A 17,346-nucleotide genomic window follows, 5' to 3' on the forward strand; every position below is an offset into this window, starting at 1 on the left:
CAAACTAAGTTCACAAACTTCACAATCTCTCTGCTTCATTCACAAGCACTTTTACCATGTGCTGCTTGCTGTGGGGCCACTGGAATTAATTATGCAGCAAAGGAGGACAAAAGTAGGCCGCAGTGTTGACTAAATTATGCTTTAAAAAATGGCTGCAGTACGTCTATCTTTTATGCCAATGTGATATGTTTGTGTCTTGGTCTTGCCTTTGAAGATGTATTCCTAAATGGTGCTGTGTTCTTTGTTGCAACCAAAAATCAATAAAAAATGGTTATCAAAACAAAAAATGGCTGCAGCGTAACGCAGTATATTTTCTGATATTTTATTATTTTGACATGTGTATACATGCTAAGAGTCTCTGGAAAGATTTTGCCTTAGTACCAGTGTAACATACAAATGCAACAGTGAGAAAGGTGACCAGTCAACCTTTGCAATAAGTCATCCACTCCGCAGCAAAACAAGTCAAATTTTTTATTAACTTTTGATACATCTGAGCTATAAACAATTTATTAGTTTAAATGGTCAGATCATGCAGCAGATCTTGCATTATGAGGCAAATATGGCAGAGCCATAATTACATAGAAAACATTTGCAAACTAGGATATTTTGCCATTCATGTGTGAGCTGCTGTTGTGGAAAAAGGGAGAAGTGCTGATGACAAACTCCATGGCTCGGCAACAAATGGCTTGTGCTTCCACATTTCATCGTATTTGGGACATTCTGTGATTAGAAGCAAATCCCACTTTGTGAATGTGTTTTAATGTCAATAACTCATTATAACCTTAAATAATCATGTGTATCCATTGGTTGATTAAACTGGGTAGTGAAATGCCAAACAAATAAAGAAAATTGGGATGTTTGCGCATTCTGGCCACACCTGTGGCTTCGCCCACTGATCCAATCCTTGGGTTATTCCCGCCCTCTGATTCTCCGTCCACAGTTCCCCTACTTTTTCTCCCCCACTTCGACCACTGCGCCAAACATCGCATATTCTAGAGTGTCCCCAGGAATGGATTGTTATAAATTAGAAATAAACAATGAATACCAAATAATGGGTCGGTCTGTTACCATCTAATTTAGTGATTGATTACAAGTGTGGAATGTTTTCACGTTACAGATATTTTTTTGATTCCTGTGTATTCACTGTCATTTATCAAGGTATCATTTGATACATCACGAGGTAATTTTTGTGCATTTGTGGTCTTCGGAGGTTTTCTGTTTATAGAGAATAGCACATTGATTTGAAGCACTTTCCCAATTCTTGCATGAGACATTTCATGGTCAGTCACTAACGATAATGATATTATTTGACATGATGATTCAGGGCACGTCATAATCTGTATTGTTATGAACAATGATTATAAATAATATTTGTGCTTTAATGGCTATTTACTTCTGTTAATTCATTGATAATATTGTATTGAAAAATTCTTTTTTTCAAATAGATATAAGATTTTGAAATATCAATGGTTGTCTGCTGATTAATCCATTTATATATATAAAGTGATATTAGGCACATATAAATTTTTATACTTGTGCACGCCTTGTCCCAGCTATACCCATCAGCTAGACCTTCAGTTTAGTTTATATTACGTGTCAGGCAGACACAGGAGGGCGCAGCACACTAAGCTTCATTAGAATTTAATTAATCTTTTGTGTAAATCTTGAATGAAGAGGGGTGCTCTCCAACACATCTTGAATACATAAATCAAGTGACTCTTTGAGTGGGTGTGCATCAGTGCAAAATCCATGCCTACATTTTAATTTGTTCTATGCCGTGCGTTATGGAGCATGATTGGGATGGCTCCATCATGCAGTTGGTGTCAGTGTTTACTGAATGGTTGCATGTGTGATGTTCTGTGTAATTTTTGGGTGATGTTTTGGAGAGGCTAAAGTAGTAAGCAGTCTGTGGTTCTTTGCCGTAGTTTGTGGCAGCTCGGATTGGGAATGGCATGAAGTCAGAATCGAGTCTCTGCTGTTGGATGTCCATGGAGGGTTCTGTTGGCTGGAAGTTTGTGTGGCGCTCGTTTGTTGAGATGGGCAGTGCTGGGAGTACTGGCCTATTTGAGCTATGTTGTTTGTAACAAAGGTGTTTTTCTCTTTGTTGGGGAGAGAAAATGCAATTTATCTCCTGCCTTTGGTACAATCACTGCGCTGTCTGGACAGTCTGGCTTTTTATGAAATACCCGGTGAAAATGGACACAGTGATAATAATAATAACCAGCATTTGTGAAGAGCACAGCTACCTCAGGAGAGGTGTCCCAGTGCTGAGGGCCGTCAGGAAGATTAAGTGAGCTATTGCCCAGAGTCACATGGTGCTGGGCTAACCTGCCGCCGGTGATCGAACCGTGAGCCCCCGTGTTCCGGGGTAAGCCACCCTGGCCGCTGCAACACACCTCTTCCCTACTGCTGTGTGCAGAGTGACTCAGGAATTTACTTCACTACCGACCTTTCTTCACACGGATGTCTCCTGATGGGGGTAAAATGAAGTACAATATTTGTGTCTGGTGAGGGTGAAAACCCAAGTTACAATGTGTTAAAATGGCACTGAGCGATAGGCATGCGTTTAAGACTTGCAATGCCTCAATTATTTGCGATTGCATTGGAAAAAGGGTCGAGAAAAAGGATGTTTACGTCATCTTTCTATTTTTGCAAAGAAACATATCATTGCTTGCAGGGCGCTCATGTGGTGAGGTGCAAAGCCCTGAAAAGTCACTGGATGGCCTTGTCCCTTGTAAAAACATTCTGACAGAGAAGTAGTAGCACAGCTAGTGTGCCATGGGCCACAGTGTAAAGAAGGAAATGGGCCCATGGTTGCATTATGAATTATAAAATATTGCAATCAGGTCTCTGGGTCCAGTGGCCATTGCCTCTGCTGCACCTATGGAAGCTACAGCCTGGGCCCTGCAGAGGACACTGGCTGTGGAGAGCAGCTACCACTTTGTGAATAAACCTCTCAGGATAAGGTAAAGAAGAAACAAATCCCTGCGGGGAAGTTGAATTTATCAGACTTTCTGAATGAAAATTATATGTCTGTCTGTGTCTCTAAATTCAAGGTCATTTGCAAGGATTCCCTCATTAACACTGAGGATAAGGGATTTTTAAAGTCCTAGGGACCAGTCTCTTTGCACCCTGCTGAAGTAATACATCGAGTATAGCACAAAGAACCAGACCGGTCACACTGCAGTGCCACCACAATGCTGCCTGCTAATAATACATTTGGTGCCTATTTCTGAAGACTGGGAAGGCGCTGTGGGCTTGAAGGTGATAGTTGTGCCAGAGGGCATTACACACCATTGGCCCTGCCTAGCTGAATAGCCGCATCTCCTTTCAGAAACCATCCAGACACTTGGCTGGACTCCTATTTGCAAACATCCTATATAAAAGTTGTGACTTTGAACTCATGAACCACAGTTAGACTGCTAAAAAATGACAACATAAAGCATCTTTGCACATACCTCAGTATTGTCCTTTCCCCACATCGGCACATAGAACACTGGAATGTTTCACATGTCCCTTTTCAATGCTTTAGCCATTTTAGCTAATTTATTCCTAAATTGTGCTTTAAATGCACTTTTGATTTCATCTTTTTCAAAAATTTTGCAGGGCAGGGGAACCTCCTAGCAAAACCTTACTTCATGAAGGCTCTCATGATGAAATTCAGATGGGGTATAACATCTGGCATTCAGCTGCACCAGTTGAGGATGTAGGTAGAGCCAATAGAATAAGTGGTTGGAGCCAGTGGAGGAAGTGGGTGGAGCTGGGAAAAGTGGATGTGGCCTCCGACAAACATTTGAGCACCTGGACTTCATATTTTACAAATTAAGCACTGGATGTACTGTAAGAGCCCAATATGTGTACATGGTTTGCAGTTATGGGGTTGGGGACATATATAAGTGTCTGCCCTTTCATAAATATTTCTATGACCATCATAGACTTTTGAACCATGTTTTTGGAGTTATCTTTTGCCTTATTTGGACGTACATAATAACCACAAATGGCCTTGCTGAATTGCTACACATATAAAATTAGAATAAAGCACATTTCATTTTTATGATTCTTACTTATTCCAAGAAACTGATTTACAGATTGCCAATTTTATATCTAATAAACCTTTAGAGAAAACAAACTTTATCAGAATCTGAAGTTAAGGATAAGTGAACAATTTACGGTAAACTTCAACAAAACGAAGTCTAACAGTGCAGAACAGTAAACAAGTACACGAGTGAAAGATTAAAGCTTCATTTTGAAGTAGAAGCAGAGTCTTTGGAACATCAGCAATACTTTCCAGGAGCCTTGACAGTCTTCAAGATAAGTGACAAACGAGCACTGCATGAAAGTCCCATTTGCCGTATAAAGGTACAACAGAATGACTTTGGATATTATGTATTGAACTTGAGAGAACATTTCAGAAAATTAAAAAGTATACAGCTTGGAAATGGTCAATCATAGCTTAAGATAAACTAATGGTAGCTACAGGACCCCAATAGTAGGCATATTTAAGTCATGATTCCTCTTGTTATGGTGAATATTGAGGCTCACAGATTTATTTGGTATCACAGGATTGAGTAACCTCCTGTCCAGCTTCCTTCCCCGAAAAACATAATTTTTGCCTGGATACAGGACGATCTTGAGTATCATAGTATACACACCCTCAGATTAATATCAGCATAAACCCTTGGATGCACAGTGGTCACTAGGCCTGGCTCCAGTTAACCTTGTTTTGTTTGCTATACACTCTGAGTCATTCCTGGATTGGAAGTCTGGCCATATTTCCAGCAGTCGCTGAGGGCTGTAGTGATGCACGGTGATGAGAGAAGAGAACTGGCATCTGTTGTACTCTATTTTGTGCCCATTGAACACATTGCTGGGGGGCTCCGTGAGATTGATTTTCAGCTCATCCATGCATATTCCGATGAAACAGTCCTCCATGTTGATTAGTTGGATGGTTTGAGCCACATCATAGACCTTCTTGGCCACGTCTCCGGAAAAAACGTATCCTGGTCCAGCGCAATATGGAGGATACGAGTCCTTTGGATAGACTTCTTTCGGGACGTACCATTTGCTTGCTTTGCTCCGGAGTGGCCCTGTATTTGAAACAATATTGCCAGACATATAGTTTGTCCTTACTGGTAGCTCAGGCCTCAGAAGTTTGTGGACTAAAAAGTCCACATTCAAGAACATGTCGCTGTCTATTTTCAGGACATAGCTGGCTCGAGGACAGTATTTGGTCACCCACTCCATCCCCATCATGGTTTTTAGGGTCAGGTTATTGTAGGTGTCCAGGAAGTCCTGTTCAATAATGTCTTTGAAAGTCGCACTCTCTTCCTGGAGCAGGTTCTGGGTGTCATTGGTCATTGTGGGAGATATCCCAGTCAGGAAAATCCTTGCAATTGACACGCCAGGGATGCTGCTTTCGTTACCCCAGGTGCTTCGAATGGCGTGCCTAGCGGCAATATCTTTGCTATCTACAATGATCATAATAATCAGAAAAGGTGCTTCCCTCTTGCACTTGTCTGGTTGATTGAGTATGAACTTGTAATTATAGGGATATGGCGGTATGAGTGGGTGCCGCGTGGGAGATGACATCTGACTTGTAGAACGCGCCGTATATTCCAAGATGGGGCTGGCACTGGGAGTAGGATGATGCAACACAGTCCATGGCACACGTATGTTTGCATTCATAAACACAGACACTGTGAAGATGCCACACATGAGGAGCAGGGGATTGCAATGGATGTACCGAAGTCGCTTTAATGGACTTGCCTTCATGATGTCAGACCTAAAGAATCCAAGCCGAACCTTGGAATGACCTTAAATAACAAACACAAATAAATGCAGTGTTAGCAGGTGCTAAGGAAGTTATATAGGCAAATATGAGCGTGTTAATGACAATGAGGCACTGAAAAGAGGTTATTATTTGATTCAGTTTTTTACCCAGAAAAAACATGGAGCCTCCCTGCTTCTCATAGCAACCTGGATCCAACCCAAGAAAAAGCACCTTCTCCCGCCCTCCCTGCTCGATATACATGATTTTAAATCATCTCTTACACCCCTAAATGTACAGTGTTGTAATGGGCCCAAGTCAGACATTATTGCACTATACAAGTACCAACTGATACAATGCTCATTTACACTGTATATTCTGAAAGCATACATTTAGTTGTTGATCTCCCAAACTCACTCACAAAGATTTGGAAGCAATCACATGACAAGTCATACTATATGGAAAAAAAACAAAATTATGTTATATATTTATTTATTTGTTCAATTTGTAGGGCGCAACAGCTACCCAAAAAGGCTTTCCCGGCGCCTGGACGGAACTGGATGCAGAAAACAGTACAGGAAAAGGATTATTGATTAAATAACCAAGTTTTTAAGGAACGACTAAACTGGGTGTAGATGGTTTCCTTGCGAATAGCAAGAGGGGGGGAGTTCCAAAGGGTAGGACCGAGAAACAAAAAAGATTTGCCACCTATTCTGGCAAGTTTGAACCTAGGCACTGAAAATTTTTCAAGAGTGGCAGAGCGGAGATGGCGAGTAGGTACATAGGGGCAGACAAGAGTGTGCAAATATTCAGGTGCTGAGCCCCACTTAATCTTGAACATGTAGCTCAGTGCTTTAAATTTTATCCGTTTTTCAACTCTGAGCCAGTGTAGATCTCGAAGGTGGCCAGAGATGGGAGAAGACCTGGGGACTCTACAAAGGAGTCTTGCTGCTGAGTTCTGCACCAATTGCAATCTACGGGTCACAGCCTTGTTAGCACCCAGAAAAAGGACATTTCCGTAGTCCAGCTGTGAGGTGGACTACGGCAATGGACTACTGTTTTCTGGGTGGCATTAGGTAACATCCAAAGGATCTTCCTAAGCCATTTCAGAATAGTAAAACAAGTGGCTGTGACCTTGACTACTTGATGGTGCATCGTCAGGGAATCGTTGATATAAAAGCCCAGGTTACAGACATGATCTACTGGCCGCGGAAGAACACCCATCTCATCAGGTCAGTGGAGCGAGCCCCAAAGGTCTTTCTTTTCACCCAGGATTAGGACCTCGGTTTTATTGCCATTTAGCTTCAGATAATTCTGGCTCATCCATATTGCAATTTGACGAAGACCCATCTGAAGACCAGAGGAAGAACATGAATCAGAATTGGAAAGTGAAAAGATGATCTGAGAGTCATCTGCATATGTAAAGAGGGTCAGACCGACTTGATCGGCAATATCTGCTAAAGGTCTGACGTATAAATTAAAAAGCAAAGGACTTAGTACAGAGCCTTGGGGTACCCCAAAGGGCGACGAGTGGACATTAGAGCCGTCTGCAGCAGAGAAATCCTGAAAGATATGATCATCCAAGGAGACAAACCAATCCAGGGCTGAGCCACAGATACCGAAAGACCTCAACGTGTTGATTAATATAGGATGGGAAATAGTATCAAACGCCGCTCTCAAATCTAACAGTATGAACGCGACTGTGTCTCCGGCATCCAGGTGAAAGCGTAGTCTCTCAGTGACCCCTAGTAGAGTGGTCTCCGTTGAGAAACCCGCTCTAAACCCAGATTGAGAAGGATGGAGGATTTTCCTAGTCTCAATAAACTCGGAGAGATGGGAATGCATGTGTCTTTCAAGAATTTTGGAAAAAACAGACAGAAGAGAGATTGGCCGATAGTTAGCAAGGACCGTAGAGTCAGCAGTGGTTTTTTTTAACAAAGGGACAACCATTGCATGTTTCCAAAAAGGAGGGACTTTGGACTCAAGTAAGGAAGAATTCAAAGTTTTCAGGATAACATGCATGTGGGAAGGGTCAAGTTGTTTTAGAATGGAGATTGGTAATGGGTCATTAGGAGAACCAGATTTAACTTTGTCAAGAATAGTAGCAAGGGAACCCAAATTGAGAAGGGGCCAGAAATCTAACAGGGGAGGGGTAATACGACGTTCCGTAGAAGCAATAGCCAAATTAGAAGACGGCAACAAACAGGCCGTGGTAGTCGGTTGTTGCTGTGAGGGTCGGCTCAAAGGAGAGTTGGTAATTTCCAGGTGAATTTTCTCAATTTTACGCGTGAAGAATAGGGCAAGATCTTCACACTGATTTTTATTTAAAGGCAAAGGATTTACTATGGTTTCAGATCCTGCAAGGTTTTTTACTAGGCCGAAAAGTGTTTTAGGGCAATTAGTGGCGTCAGTGATGGTTTTGGAAACATAGGTGGCTCTGGCAGTATTACATAAATTATGGTAAACTTTTTGGGATTTTTTGTAGGCTTCTTTAAGATCTGGCGCATAGTCTCTTCGCCATTTGCTTTCCAGCGCTTTACATTTAGATTTTTCTATTTTTAGGGTCTCGTTAAACCAAGGAGCTGGGGGACGATGGAGAATCATTTTTTTCTTAGTCAAAGGAAGACACAAATCGACAGCATCAGAAAGCCAGGTATGAATGTTTTTGGACATTACGTCAATCTGCGAGTCAGAAGTAGGTACATTAAAGCTTAGAAGATTATTCAAAGCAATTGAGTCGATTTTTTTCCAATATCTTTTAGACGTCATAAACGAGGGGAGTAAGGACGTAAAGGTAATGTTAATTGTACAGTATCTATAATCTACAGCTGTGCTGATACTGACATTGTATTGATGATAACCTTGACTTATTTTTGTGCAACATAGAAGACTATCACGTGGGTTACAGCAGTACTAACCATTAAACTAAAACACACAAACCATCAACATAACACATTAAACAGAACAAACATCCAACGGAACCCAGTTATGGCACATAGTTGTCTTTCACCATGCTCACAACAGCATGTGTACTGTGATTGTGAGAAGTTGGCCTGATATATGCTGTCCACTAGCTATAGTGGGCACCTTGTATCAGTCCAAACAACCCCTTATGGTGATAGGTTAAAGACAACCATTATTGAAAACTATCCTAGTGGTAGCTATGGAGAGCAGCCTTCATGCTAAGTCTTGAAGGAATGTAAAGCAGCTTGTTTTACCAGTCTATAATCTCTTGAATGACCAAATAAAAGGACAACCACACCAGGTATATATTTGAAATATATGTATTTAAGATAAAACACACCCCTCGAGTCTCTTTATGAGACTGGAGTTCGAAGTACTTAAGTTACAAGTCAGTATTCAACAGTAAAAGCACAAATACACGTTTGGGCTCTAGGGGCGTACCAAACCATATACCAATAAAGTGGTATAAGAGCCACAACTGAACTAGACACAAGGCCTAGAGCCTGTAGAAGCGCTTGGACCACAAGGAACCACCCAAGGTAGTGACAGAGGGGACCCACGGAGGACGTGTGCAGTGTGAGAACACAGCTGCGAATCGCCGTTGACTTCTATGGGGAAAGTCGCGGTTGGAAATCTAGAGTTTAAGGACACTTAGAGGATGACTACGAGCGAACCCTTTTGGACTTAGAGGTGTCTAGGGCTATCACCCACAGGAGCACCGGAGTACTCGAGTTACCTCACCCAGGGAAGCCGGGTGCATAGGTGTCAAATGGTGTTGCGTCGCTGTTTTCAATGGAAGCTGCTCAGGAAGTGCTGCTGCCGTGAAGAGGAGAAGTGTCAGGAGAGATCCAAGCCCGGATCTAGGATGGAAGGAACCTGAAAGCAGAGGGAACAGAGTCTGGGTCTCTTACCAGTGACCAAGGGCACGATAGTCCAATGCCCACAGATGTCGGGTGCTTCAGGTGAGTTGACGGGTGTCTTGACTCTTCAGCCACAAGATCCAAGAGGCGCCGATGACGACCAGGAGCTGGATTCGAGCTGTCCCACAAATTCTGTTGAGTGCTGCGGTGTTGGTGACCAGATTGGACCCAACAAGCCTTGGCAACGGTAAGTCACTTGGAAACAGAGAAAGGACGTCGGTGCAGACCAGCAAGGTCTGGGGGACTCACCCAGTGAGGGTAAGTCGGGGCACATCTGGAGCAACCAGGAAAGCCCAATCAGGCTAGCGATCGCGAAGGAGACTTGGGCGGTCGCACTGAAAACTGGCCCACAGGTCACTCGTGGAGTGGAGGCCAGAAATCTTCGGTGCAGGAGGTGCTCAAGGCTGGGGCTACTCGGAGCCCAAAGCACAACTTCCAGGAAGACCAGGAAGATGATGGAGCAGCAAAAGATCACGGTGTCCAGGGGTCACGGTTCCACGTCACCCACGGGCCTCAGCTTTGCTGTGGACTCAGGGTAGCCTCGGGGAAGTCTGGAAATCCACCTCTGGGGATGCAGAGACTTCGGCGTCCAGCGGGAGCTTTGGAATTGCAGACCGGTCAGTTGCTTCTTTGGTGCCTGCCAAGCAGGGGTGTCACTCCTTGACCCCAATGTAGATTTCTTCAGTCTTCTAGTTAAAGTAGAACGTCGAAGGGTCAGGATATATGTTGCAGAGTTTCGTCCAGGGTAATCTAAAGTCGCAGGGACTGGGTTCCCATACTTATACAAAGTTTGGGGGTTGGACATACTCTAGGGACCCACCTATGGGAGGGTTTGGAAAGAGGGGTGGTTACACCCATTTCCTTTGTCCAGTTTCGTGCCAGAGCAGGGGCAGGTAGCCCCTGCAACCGGTTTGAACTAGACCATGCACAGGGACACCAAGTGTGCCCCCAGTGCAGGACTTCAAAGCACTAGAGAGTGCTCCCACCCAGCCCCAATACACATCTGCCTGTCTGGGGAGGTGGTTACACCTCCCTGGGACAGGAAACCTATTGTCCAGGCCTCCCCTGCTGGAGTTTCGGTCAGCAGCAGGAGACCAGACCTGTGTCTGTGGCAGTGGCATCCATTTTGTGATGCCAGGGCTATAGAAAGTCTTTACCGGGTTAGACCAGTGTGAACATGTCTCTCCCTCTAGAAGGGTGGAATGCGACACCCGCCGCCAGAACTGGCGGGGTGGGGAGTAGTATTCCAAAGCATTTGACACCGAGCACAACATGTTTCCGTGCAGCCAGTCCAAAGTTAGCATTTACCGCGAAGTTATAATGCACTTAAGAGTATATGGTCAGGCTGCACCACAAACAACATCAGAGGAGGTACTCTGAAAGCTGCAGAGGGGCTCTGCTCATGCAGGGGCACCCTCTCACATAAAAACCAAGCACTCTGCCTTCAGGATTGTTAAGGCCTGCCATAAGAGTGACTTATAGGTTTTATATGTGTGTGCAATGGTAGTGATATAGGTAGCCTATACCACTGTAAGGGGTGCAAGCACCACCTTACCCAGGCTGCAGTAGCAGACCTGTGGTGTCATTTTGGAGTGCTTCCCAGGGGTGGCATAATACATGCTTCAGCCCCTGGTAGGCCTCTGAGGTATCTATGCCCTAGGTACATAGTATACCATATACTAGGGGCTTATAAGGCACTCCAGAATCCAATTAGAAATGTACCTAATGAACATGGAAAACATTTTAGAGAGGAAGCAGCTAGGCTGGGGTCCTGATTAGCAGGGCCACAGCCAGACTAAGGTCGGAAAACAGTTAAACACCAGCAAAAAGTAGGGGTACCCATGTGAAGCAGAACCTACTCTCCTACCGTCATACACTGCTGCACTAGAGAGGTACCATTTTTCTCGGAAGACATTGAGGAACGCGGGGTGGGTGGAAATTTGTGGATCAACGCAGATTCCAGAACTTTCCACCACAGAAATGTGGGGAAAATGTGTTTTGTTTGACAATTTTTCAGGTTTGCAAGGGATTCTGGGTAACAGAACCTGGTGGGAGGCAGCTAAGTCACCACATCCTGGATTCCCCTGGGTGTCTAGTTTTCAAAAATGTATAGGTTTGCTACGTTTCCCAAGGTGCCGGCAGAGCTAGGTTTCAAAAACTACAGCTAAGCACTTTGCCAAAAAAGGGTCATTTTTCACTGCGAAATTGAGGTGTGACCACGTTGCGTTTTACTCTGTTTCCTGTCGCGGGCACTAGGCCGACCCGCACAAGGTACCATTTTTCTAGGAAGACTTTGGGGAACGCGGGGTGGGTGGAAATTTGTGGATCAACGCAGATTCCAGAACTTTCCACCACAGAAATGTGGGGAAAATGTGTTTTGTTTGACAATTTTTTAGGTTTGCAAGGGATTCTGGGTAACAGAACCTGGTGGGAGGCAGCTAAGTCACCACATCCTGGATTCCCCTGGGTGTCTAGTTTTTAAAAATGTATAGGTTTGCTACGTTTCCCAAGGTGCCGGCAGAGCTAGGGTTAAAAAACTACAGCTAAGCACTTTGCCAAAAAAGGGTCATTTTTCACTGCGAAATTGAGGTGTGACCACGTTGCGTTTTACTCTGTTTCCTGTCGCGGGCACTAGGCCGACCCGCACAAGGTACCATTTTTCTAGGAAGACTTTGGGGAACGCGGGGTGGGTGGAAATTTGTGGATCCACGCAGATTCCAGAACTTTCCACCACAGAAATGTGGGGAAAATGTGTTTTTTTTGGACAATTTTTTAGGTTTGCGAGGGATTCTGGGTAACAGACCCTTGTGGGAGGCAGTCAAGTCACCCCATCTTGGATTCCCCTGGGTGTCTAGTTTTCAAAAATGTATAGGTTTGCTAGGTTTCCCAAGGTGCCGGCAGAGCTAGGGTTCAAAAACTACAGCTAGGCACTTTGCCAAAAAAGGGTCATTTTTCACTGCGAAATTGAGGTGAGACCATGTTGCGTTTTGCGCCGTTTCCTGTCGCGGACACTAGGCCGGCCCGCACAAGTGAGGTGCCATTTTTCTTGTAAGACTTTGGGGAACGCGGGGTGGGTGGAAATTTGTGGATCCACGCAGATTCTAAAACTTTCCACCACAGAAATGTGGGGAAATTGTGTTTTTTTGGACAAATTTTTGGTTTGGGAGGGATTCTGGGTAACAGACCCTGGTGCGAGGCAGTCAAGTCACCCCATCCTGGATTCCCCTGGGCGTCTAGTTTTCAAAAATGTATAGGTTTGCTAGGTTTCCTTAGGTGCCGGGAGAGCTAGGGTTCAAAAACTACAGCTAGGCACTTTTCCAAAAAAGGGTCATTTTTCACTGCGAAATTGAGGTGTGACCACGTTTCGTATTAAGCCCTTTCCTGTCGCGGGCACTAGGCCGACCCACACAAGTGAGGTACCATTTTTCTCGGAAGACTTTGGGGAACACGGGGTGGGTGGAAAATTGTGGATCCACGCAGATTCCGGAACTTTCCAAAACAGAAATGTGGGTAAAATGTGTTTTTTTTGGACAATTTTTTAGGTTTGCAAGGGATTCTGGGTAACAAAACCTGGTGGGAGGCAGTCAAGTCTCCCTATCCTGGATTCCCCTGAGTGTCTAGTTTTCAAGAATGTATAGGTTTGCTAGGTTTCCCTAGGTGCCGGCAGGGCTAAGGTTAAAAAACTACAGCTAGGCACTTTGCCAAAAAAGGGTCATGTTTCCCTGCGAAATTGAGGTGTGACCACGTTACATTTTGCACCGTTTCCTGTCGTGGGAACTAAGCCGACCCACACAAGTGAGGTACCATTTTTATCGGGAGATTTAGGGTAATTCAGATTTGTAAAGCAACAGTTATTACCTATTGATTTTTGATGCATTTCTGCCTTCCAAATGAAAGACATTGTGTAAAAAAGAAGTCATTTTGAAAAATGACCGATAATTCTCATGGTACAATGTGTTTTTTTGACAATTTTTTAGGTTTGCAAGGGATTCTAGGTAACAAAACCTGGTGGGAGGCAGTCAAGTCTCCCCATCCAGGATTCCTCTGCGTGTCTAGTTTTCAAGAATGTATAAGTTTGCTAGGTTTCCCCAGGTGCCGGCAAAGCTAGTGTTAAAAAACTAAAGCTAGACACTTCGCACAAAAAGGGTACATTTTCATTGTGAAAATGTGGTGTGTTCACGTTGGGTTTTGAGCCATTTCCTGTTGTGGGCACTATGCCTACCCACACACGTGAGGTACCATTTTTATCGGGAGACTTAGGGTAATTCAGATTTGTAAAGCAACTGTTATCACCTATTGATTTTTGATGCATTTCTGCCTTCCAAATGAAAGACATTGTGTAAAAAAGAAGTCATTTAAAAAAATGAACGATAATTCTCATGCTAGTATGAGTATTCCCAATTTCGAAAATGTGCAAATATGTACTGTTTCTAAACTCTATAGTTTGTTCCCATTTCAGAAATACATAGGTGTCTTTCATACCGATTTTTCCATGTATACATTTTCCCACAATAATTGCTATATACCCGGAACATAATAAAAAACCATTGCAAATTGCTTCTCAGTTTTTGACTCTGGGTTCATCGGGTTCTTGGTGAACCTACAAGTCCTATATATCCCCACAACCAGGAAGGTCCAGCGGATGTAACAGTAGATTGCTTTCAAAGAGCTGTCATAATTAGAAGAAGTTACAGGTGAAAACGTTGACACAAAAGGCTGTTTTTTTCAACTAATTTTCAATTTTTCCAATATTTAACTGTTAGTTTCTATAAAGAAACCTTGATGGATCTACACAAATGACCCCTTGCTGAATTCAAAATTTTATCTACTTTTCTAAAATGTATAGCTTTCCAGGATCCATTATTGTTTTCACACCCATTTCTACCATTAATTGGAAGGAGGTTGAAAGCACAAAAAAATAGCAAAAATAGGCTATGTCCCAGAAAAATGCCAAAACTGTAAAAAATGTTAGTTTTCTGACAAAAGTCTGTCATTCCCTAAAAGCTGGGAAAGTGGTGATTTCAGCCCCACAAACCCTTTTTTGATACCATTTGCAGAGAATAACCCAGACACTTTCATTTGCAGCCCGTTTTTCCCATTATTCCCCCAAAAAACAAAGTTTGCTGTATTTTGGCTAATTTCTGGGACCCCTCCAGGGAAATCCACAAACCCTGGGTACCGTTACAATTCCCATGATGTTGGAAGAAAAGGACGCACATTTGGCGTGGATACCTTATGTGGTCAAAAAGTTACAGGGGCCTAAGCGCGCACTACCCCAAATAGCTAAAAAAAGGCTTAGCACAGGGGGGGGGAAAGGCCTAGCAGCGAAGGGGTTAGGACAGATGATATACATGGGATAAAGCGCAACCTGACATATATTAAAATCATTTTGCACATCAAAGAAGAGTTCTGTGACTTTAAAGAGAAATGAGGCCAAAGGCTGAGTTCCTTTATAAGGTTGTGGAACTCTCAGGAGACTTACAATATCCTTATAATGTATGGCAGGGGTAATTTTATTGCTTATAATTAGGCTTTCCTGGTTTCAGTTTCTATTTTTGGTGAATTCTGGTGGTGTTTTTTCAGTGTTTTCCAGTGATTTCAATACCTAAAAAAAACAGTGCTTTTCAGTGGTTACTCATTTACGTGCCATAAAAAACAACTGAAACGGTGTTTTACCGGTGTTTATGGAACACTTTGCTTTTATTATTGCTTGCTTTCTTCATTGATGCATGGTATATAGACAGTGTACATACAGTGTATATGCGGTCCAGATACATTTTTACAAGTCAAAGGTTTCAAGATGGTTGGTAGAGTAGACTTGCCCTGATTTAGATTTATTTAAATGCCGGCTCTACTTGCCACTCCTTAGAAATTTCTGAACTTTTGGTTGATCTGTATTTGGAAAATGGGATTACTGAGAGCTGAGTTTGGGCCATTTCTGTTCCGTGATTAGAGATGAAATTTCACCTAGCTACAAAAATAATTCATGTTGAATTTATCATGGACACAATATGTGGAGGCATAGAGTTAGGGCAGAATTGTCCTCAAGCATGGCTCAGTAGTGCGTAACGCCGGTCCTGATTTACAGCATATTTTGGTATATTTTCAAGTTTTTTTATACCACATGTGCTCTCTGAGGAGAAGTGAAATGGTATGAGAGCCAGGGTAAGCTCAGTGGTCTTGATGTACACACTAAATATAGACAGTGGGGTAGCTAGACCTACTGCCACCCAGGGCAGCCCCTAAGTTTAGGTGCAGGTAAGAGCGTGCAACAGACAGCTTGTTCTCGGGGTGCGGGAGGGGTGGCAGCCAACTGATGACTTGTTCACAGGGGTGGGGTGGTGGTGTTAGTTGACAGACACAACTTGCTCACATCCGCTGCCCCCAAAAAGAGTGCCGCCCCATTTCTGAGATGAACACCAAGCTACATTGTTGGCCATCCCTTAACATGGGCTATGGTCAAGCAAAAAACAGCTCCAAAGGGAAGCCAACAAAGACAGACAGTCACCAGGGACAGACTTAATGGCCACAAACTGGAGATCGAAACGTCAAGAAAAACTGAAGTGGAAACCAAGAGGAGCCAGGCTCTGCACTAGGATGACAATGGAGAACCATATCCACGCACATGGAAAAGTAGAACCTGAGTGACGTTGAGTCTTACACTGTCCATTTCACACTGTGATATAAAACACATCCTATCTCCTAGGATAAGATATCTCAATGTCAGTGTTCAGGGAAAAAAACATACCACCAAGATGCCAGCATGTGGATTCAGGGCTTATGCACAGTGCCGTATTCAATACACGTGTGAGCTCCAAGTGGTGTGCAAACTTCAACAAAATGCATGCCTACTGCGCTTCCACAAGTAGTTACCCAAGGAATGTCACTACAGCAAACCCCTCACCTATACTCCGATGGACAATCATCCAGTGAAGGTGCATCACTGAAGAATCCATGGATGAGGAAGTAATAAACAGGGTGAGTCGATCATACACATTGCTCTGCTAGGCTACAGTCTTATGTAATCATGGAGGAACACTAACGATGAAGAGCGCCAGTTGGTGAGAAACACCAAATGTTCCTTTCATCAACCCATGTCACAAACACTTCTTGGGGACTACCCTATATGGTCAAAGTGCTGAGGAGAATTCAGAGAAAAAAAATTATTCACAGTTAGCGATGACCAAGTTTATGTCATATACGAAATAAAAAAAAAATATATATATATATATATTCTTTTTGCTATTACCCAATTTGCATTGCCATAGATTGTTCACCATATTACCCTTGTGAACTTAATATGCCAAGATTACCCAACAATGTCTACAGGGGACCTAGCTTCATTAGTGTATAGGGGGCACTGGCACCAGGGCTGAGGCAAGCTGAAGGGGTCCTGCATAAAATGTATGCCTGGCTTTTACTAGCCACCAAGGTGGCCTATGCCAGGCGCGCAACGCCCATTGGACTCAAAGGGCTTCAGCCCCCCCTCCCGTCGTGTTTGGCTGCCCGGGATGAGACAGCTTCCCGGGCACACACAAAGCACCCGAGCACTTCACAGGTCTTTAAAAGACCATTTGCATGTTAATAAGGCTTTGATGGTTGTCACCCCTGCTTAGAGCCCCTGCAGCTCCAGTCTGCCTTTTGCTTGAAGAATCAGCCCCCCCCGAAATATTTTCTTAGCCCCCCCCCCCGAAA

General features: G+C 43.6%; 1 protein-coding gene across 3 annotated transcripts in view; it reads right to left on the reverse strand.

The window, feature by feature from the left end:
* Window positions 1–496: 496 nt before the first annotated feature.
* The window catches only part of LOC146813813 (beta-1,3-galactosyltransferase 2-like), a 139,882-nt gene continuing 123,032 nt past the window's right edge, over window positions 497–17,346 (reverse strand). For all 3 annotated transcript variants that reach the window (XM_085610270.1, XM_085610268.1, XM_085610271.1), the window contains one exon: window positions 497–5,813. In XM_085610270.1, the coding sequence (XP_085466396.1) occupies window positions 4,666–5,772 (1,107 nt within the window). In that variant the 5' untranslated portion in view covers window positions 5,773–5,813 and the 3' untranslated portion in view covers window positions 497–4,665. The remainder of the gene's footprint in view (window positions 5,814–17,346) is intronic.

This window comes from Triturus cristatus, chromosome 6, assembly GCF_964204655.1.
Source record: "Triturus cristatus chromosome 6, aTriCri1.1, whole genome shotgun sequence".
Taxonomy (NCBI): domain Eukaryota; kingdom Metazoa; phylum Chordata; class Amphibia; order Caudata; family Salamandridae; genus Triturus; species Triturus cristatus.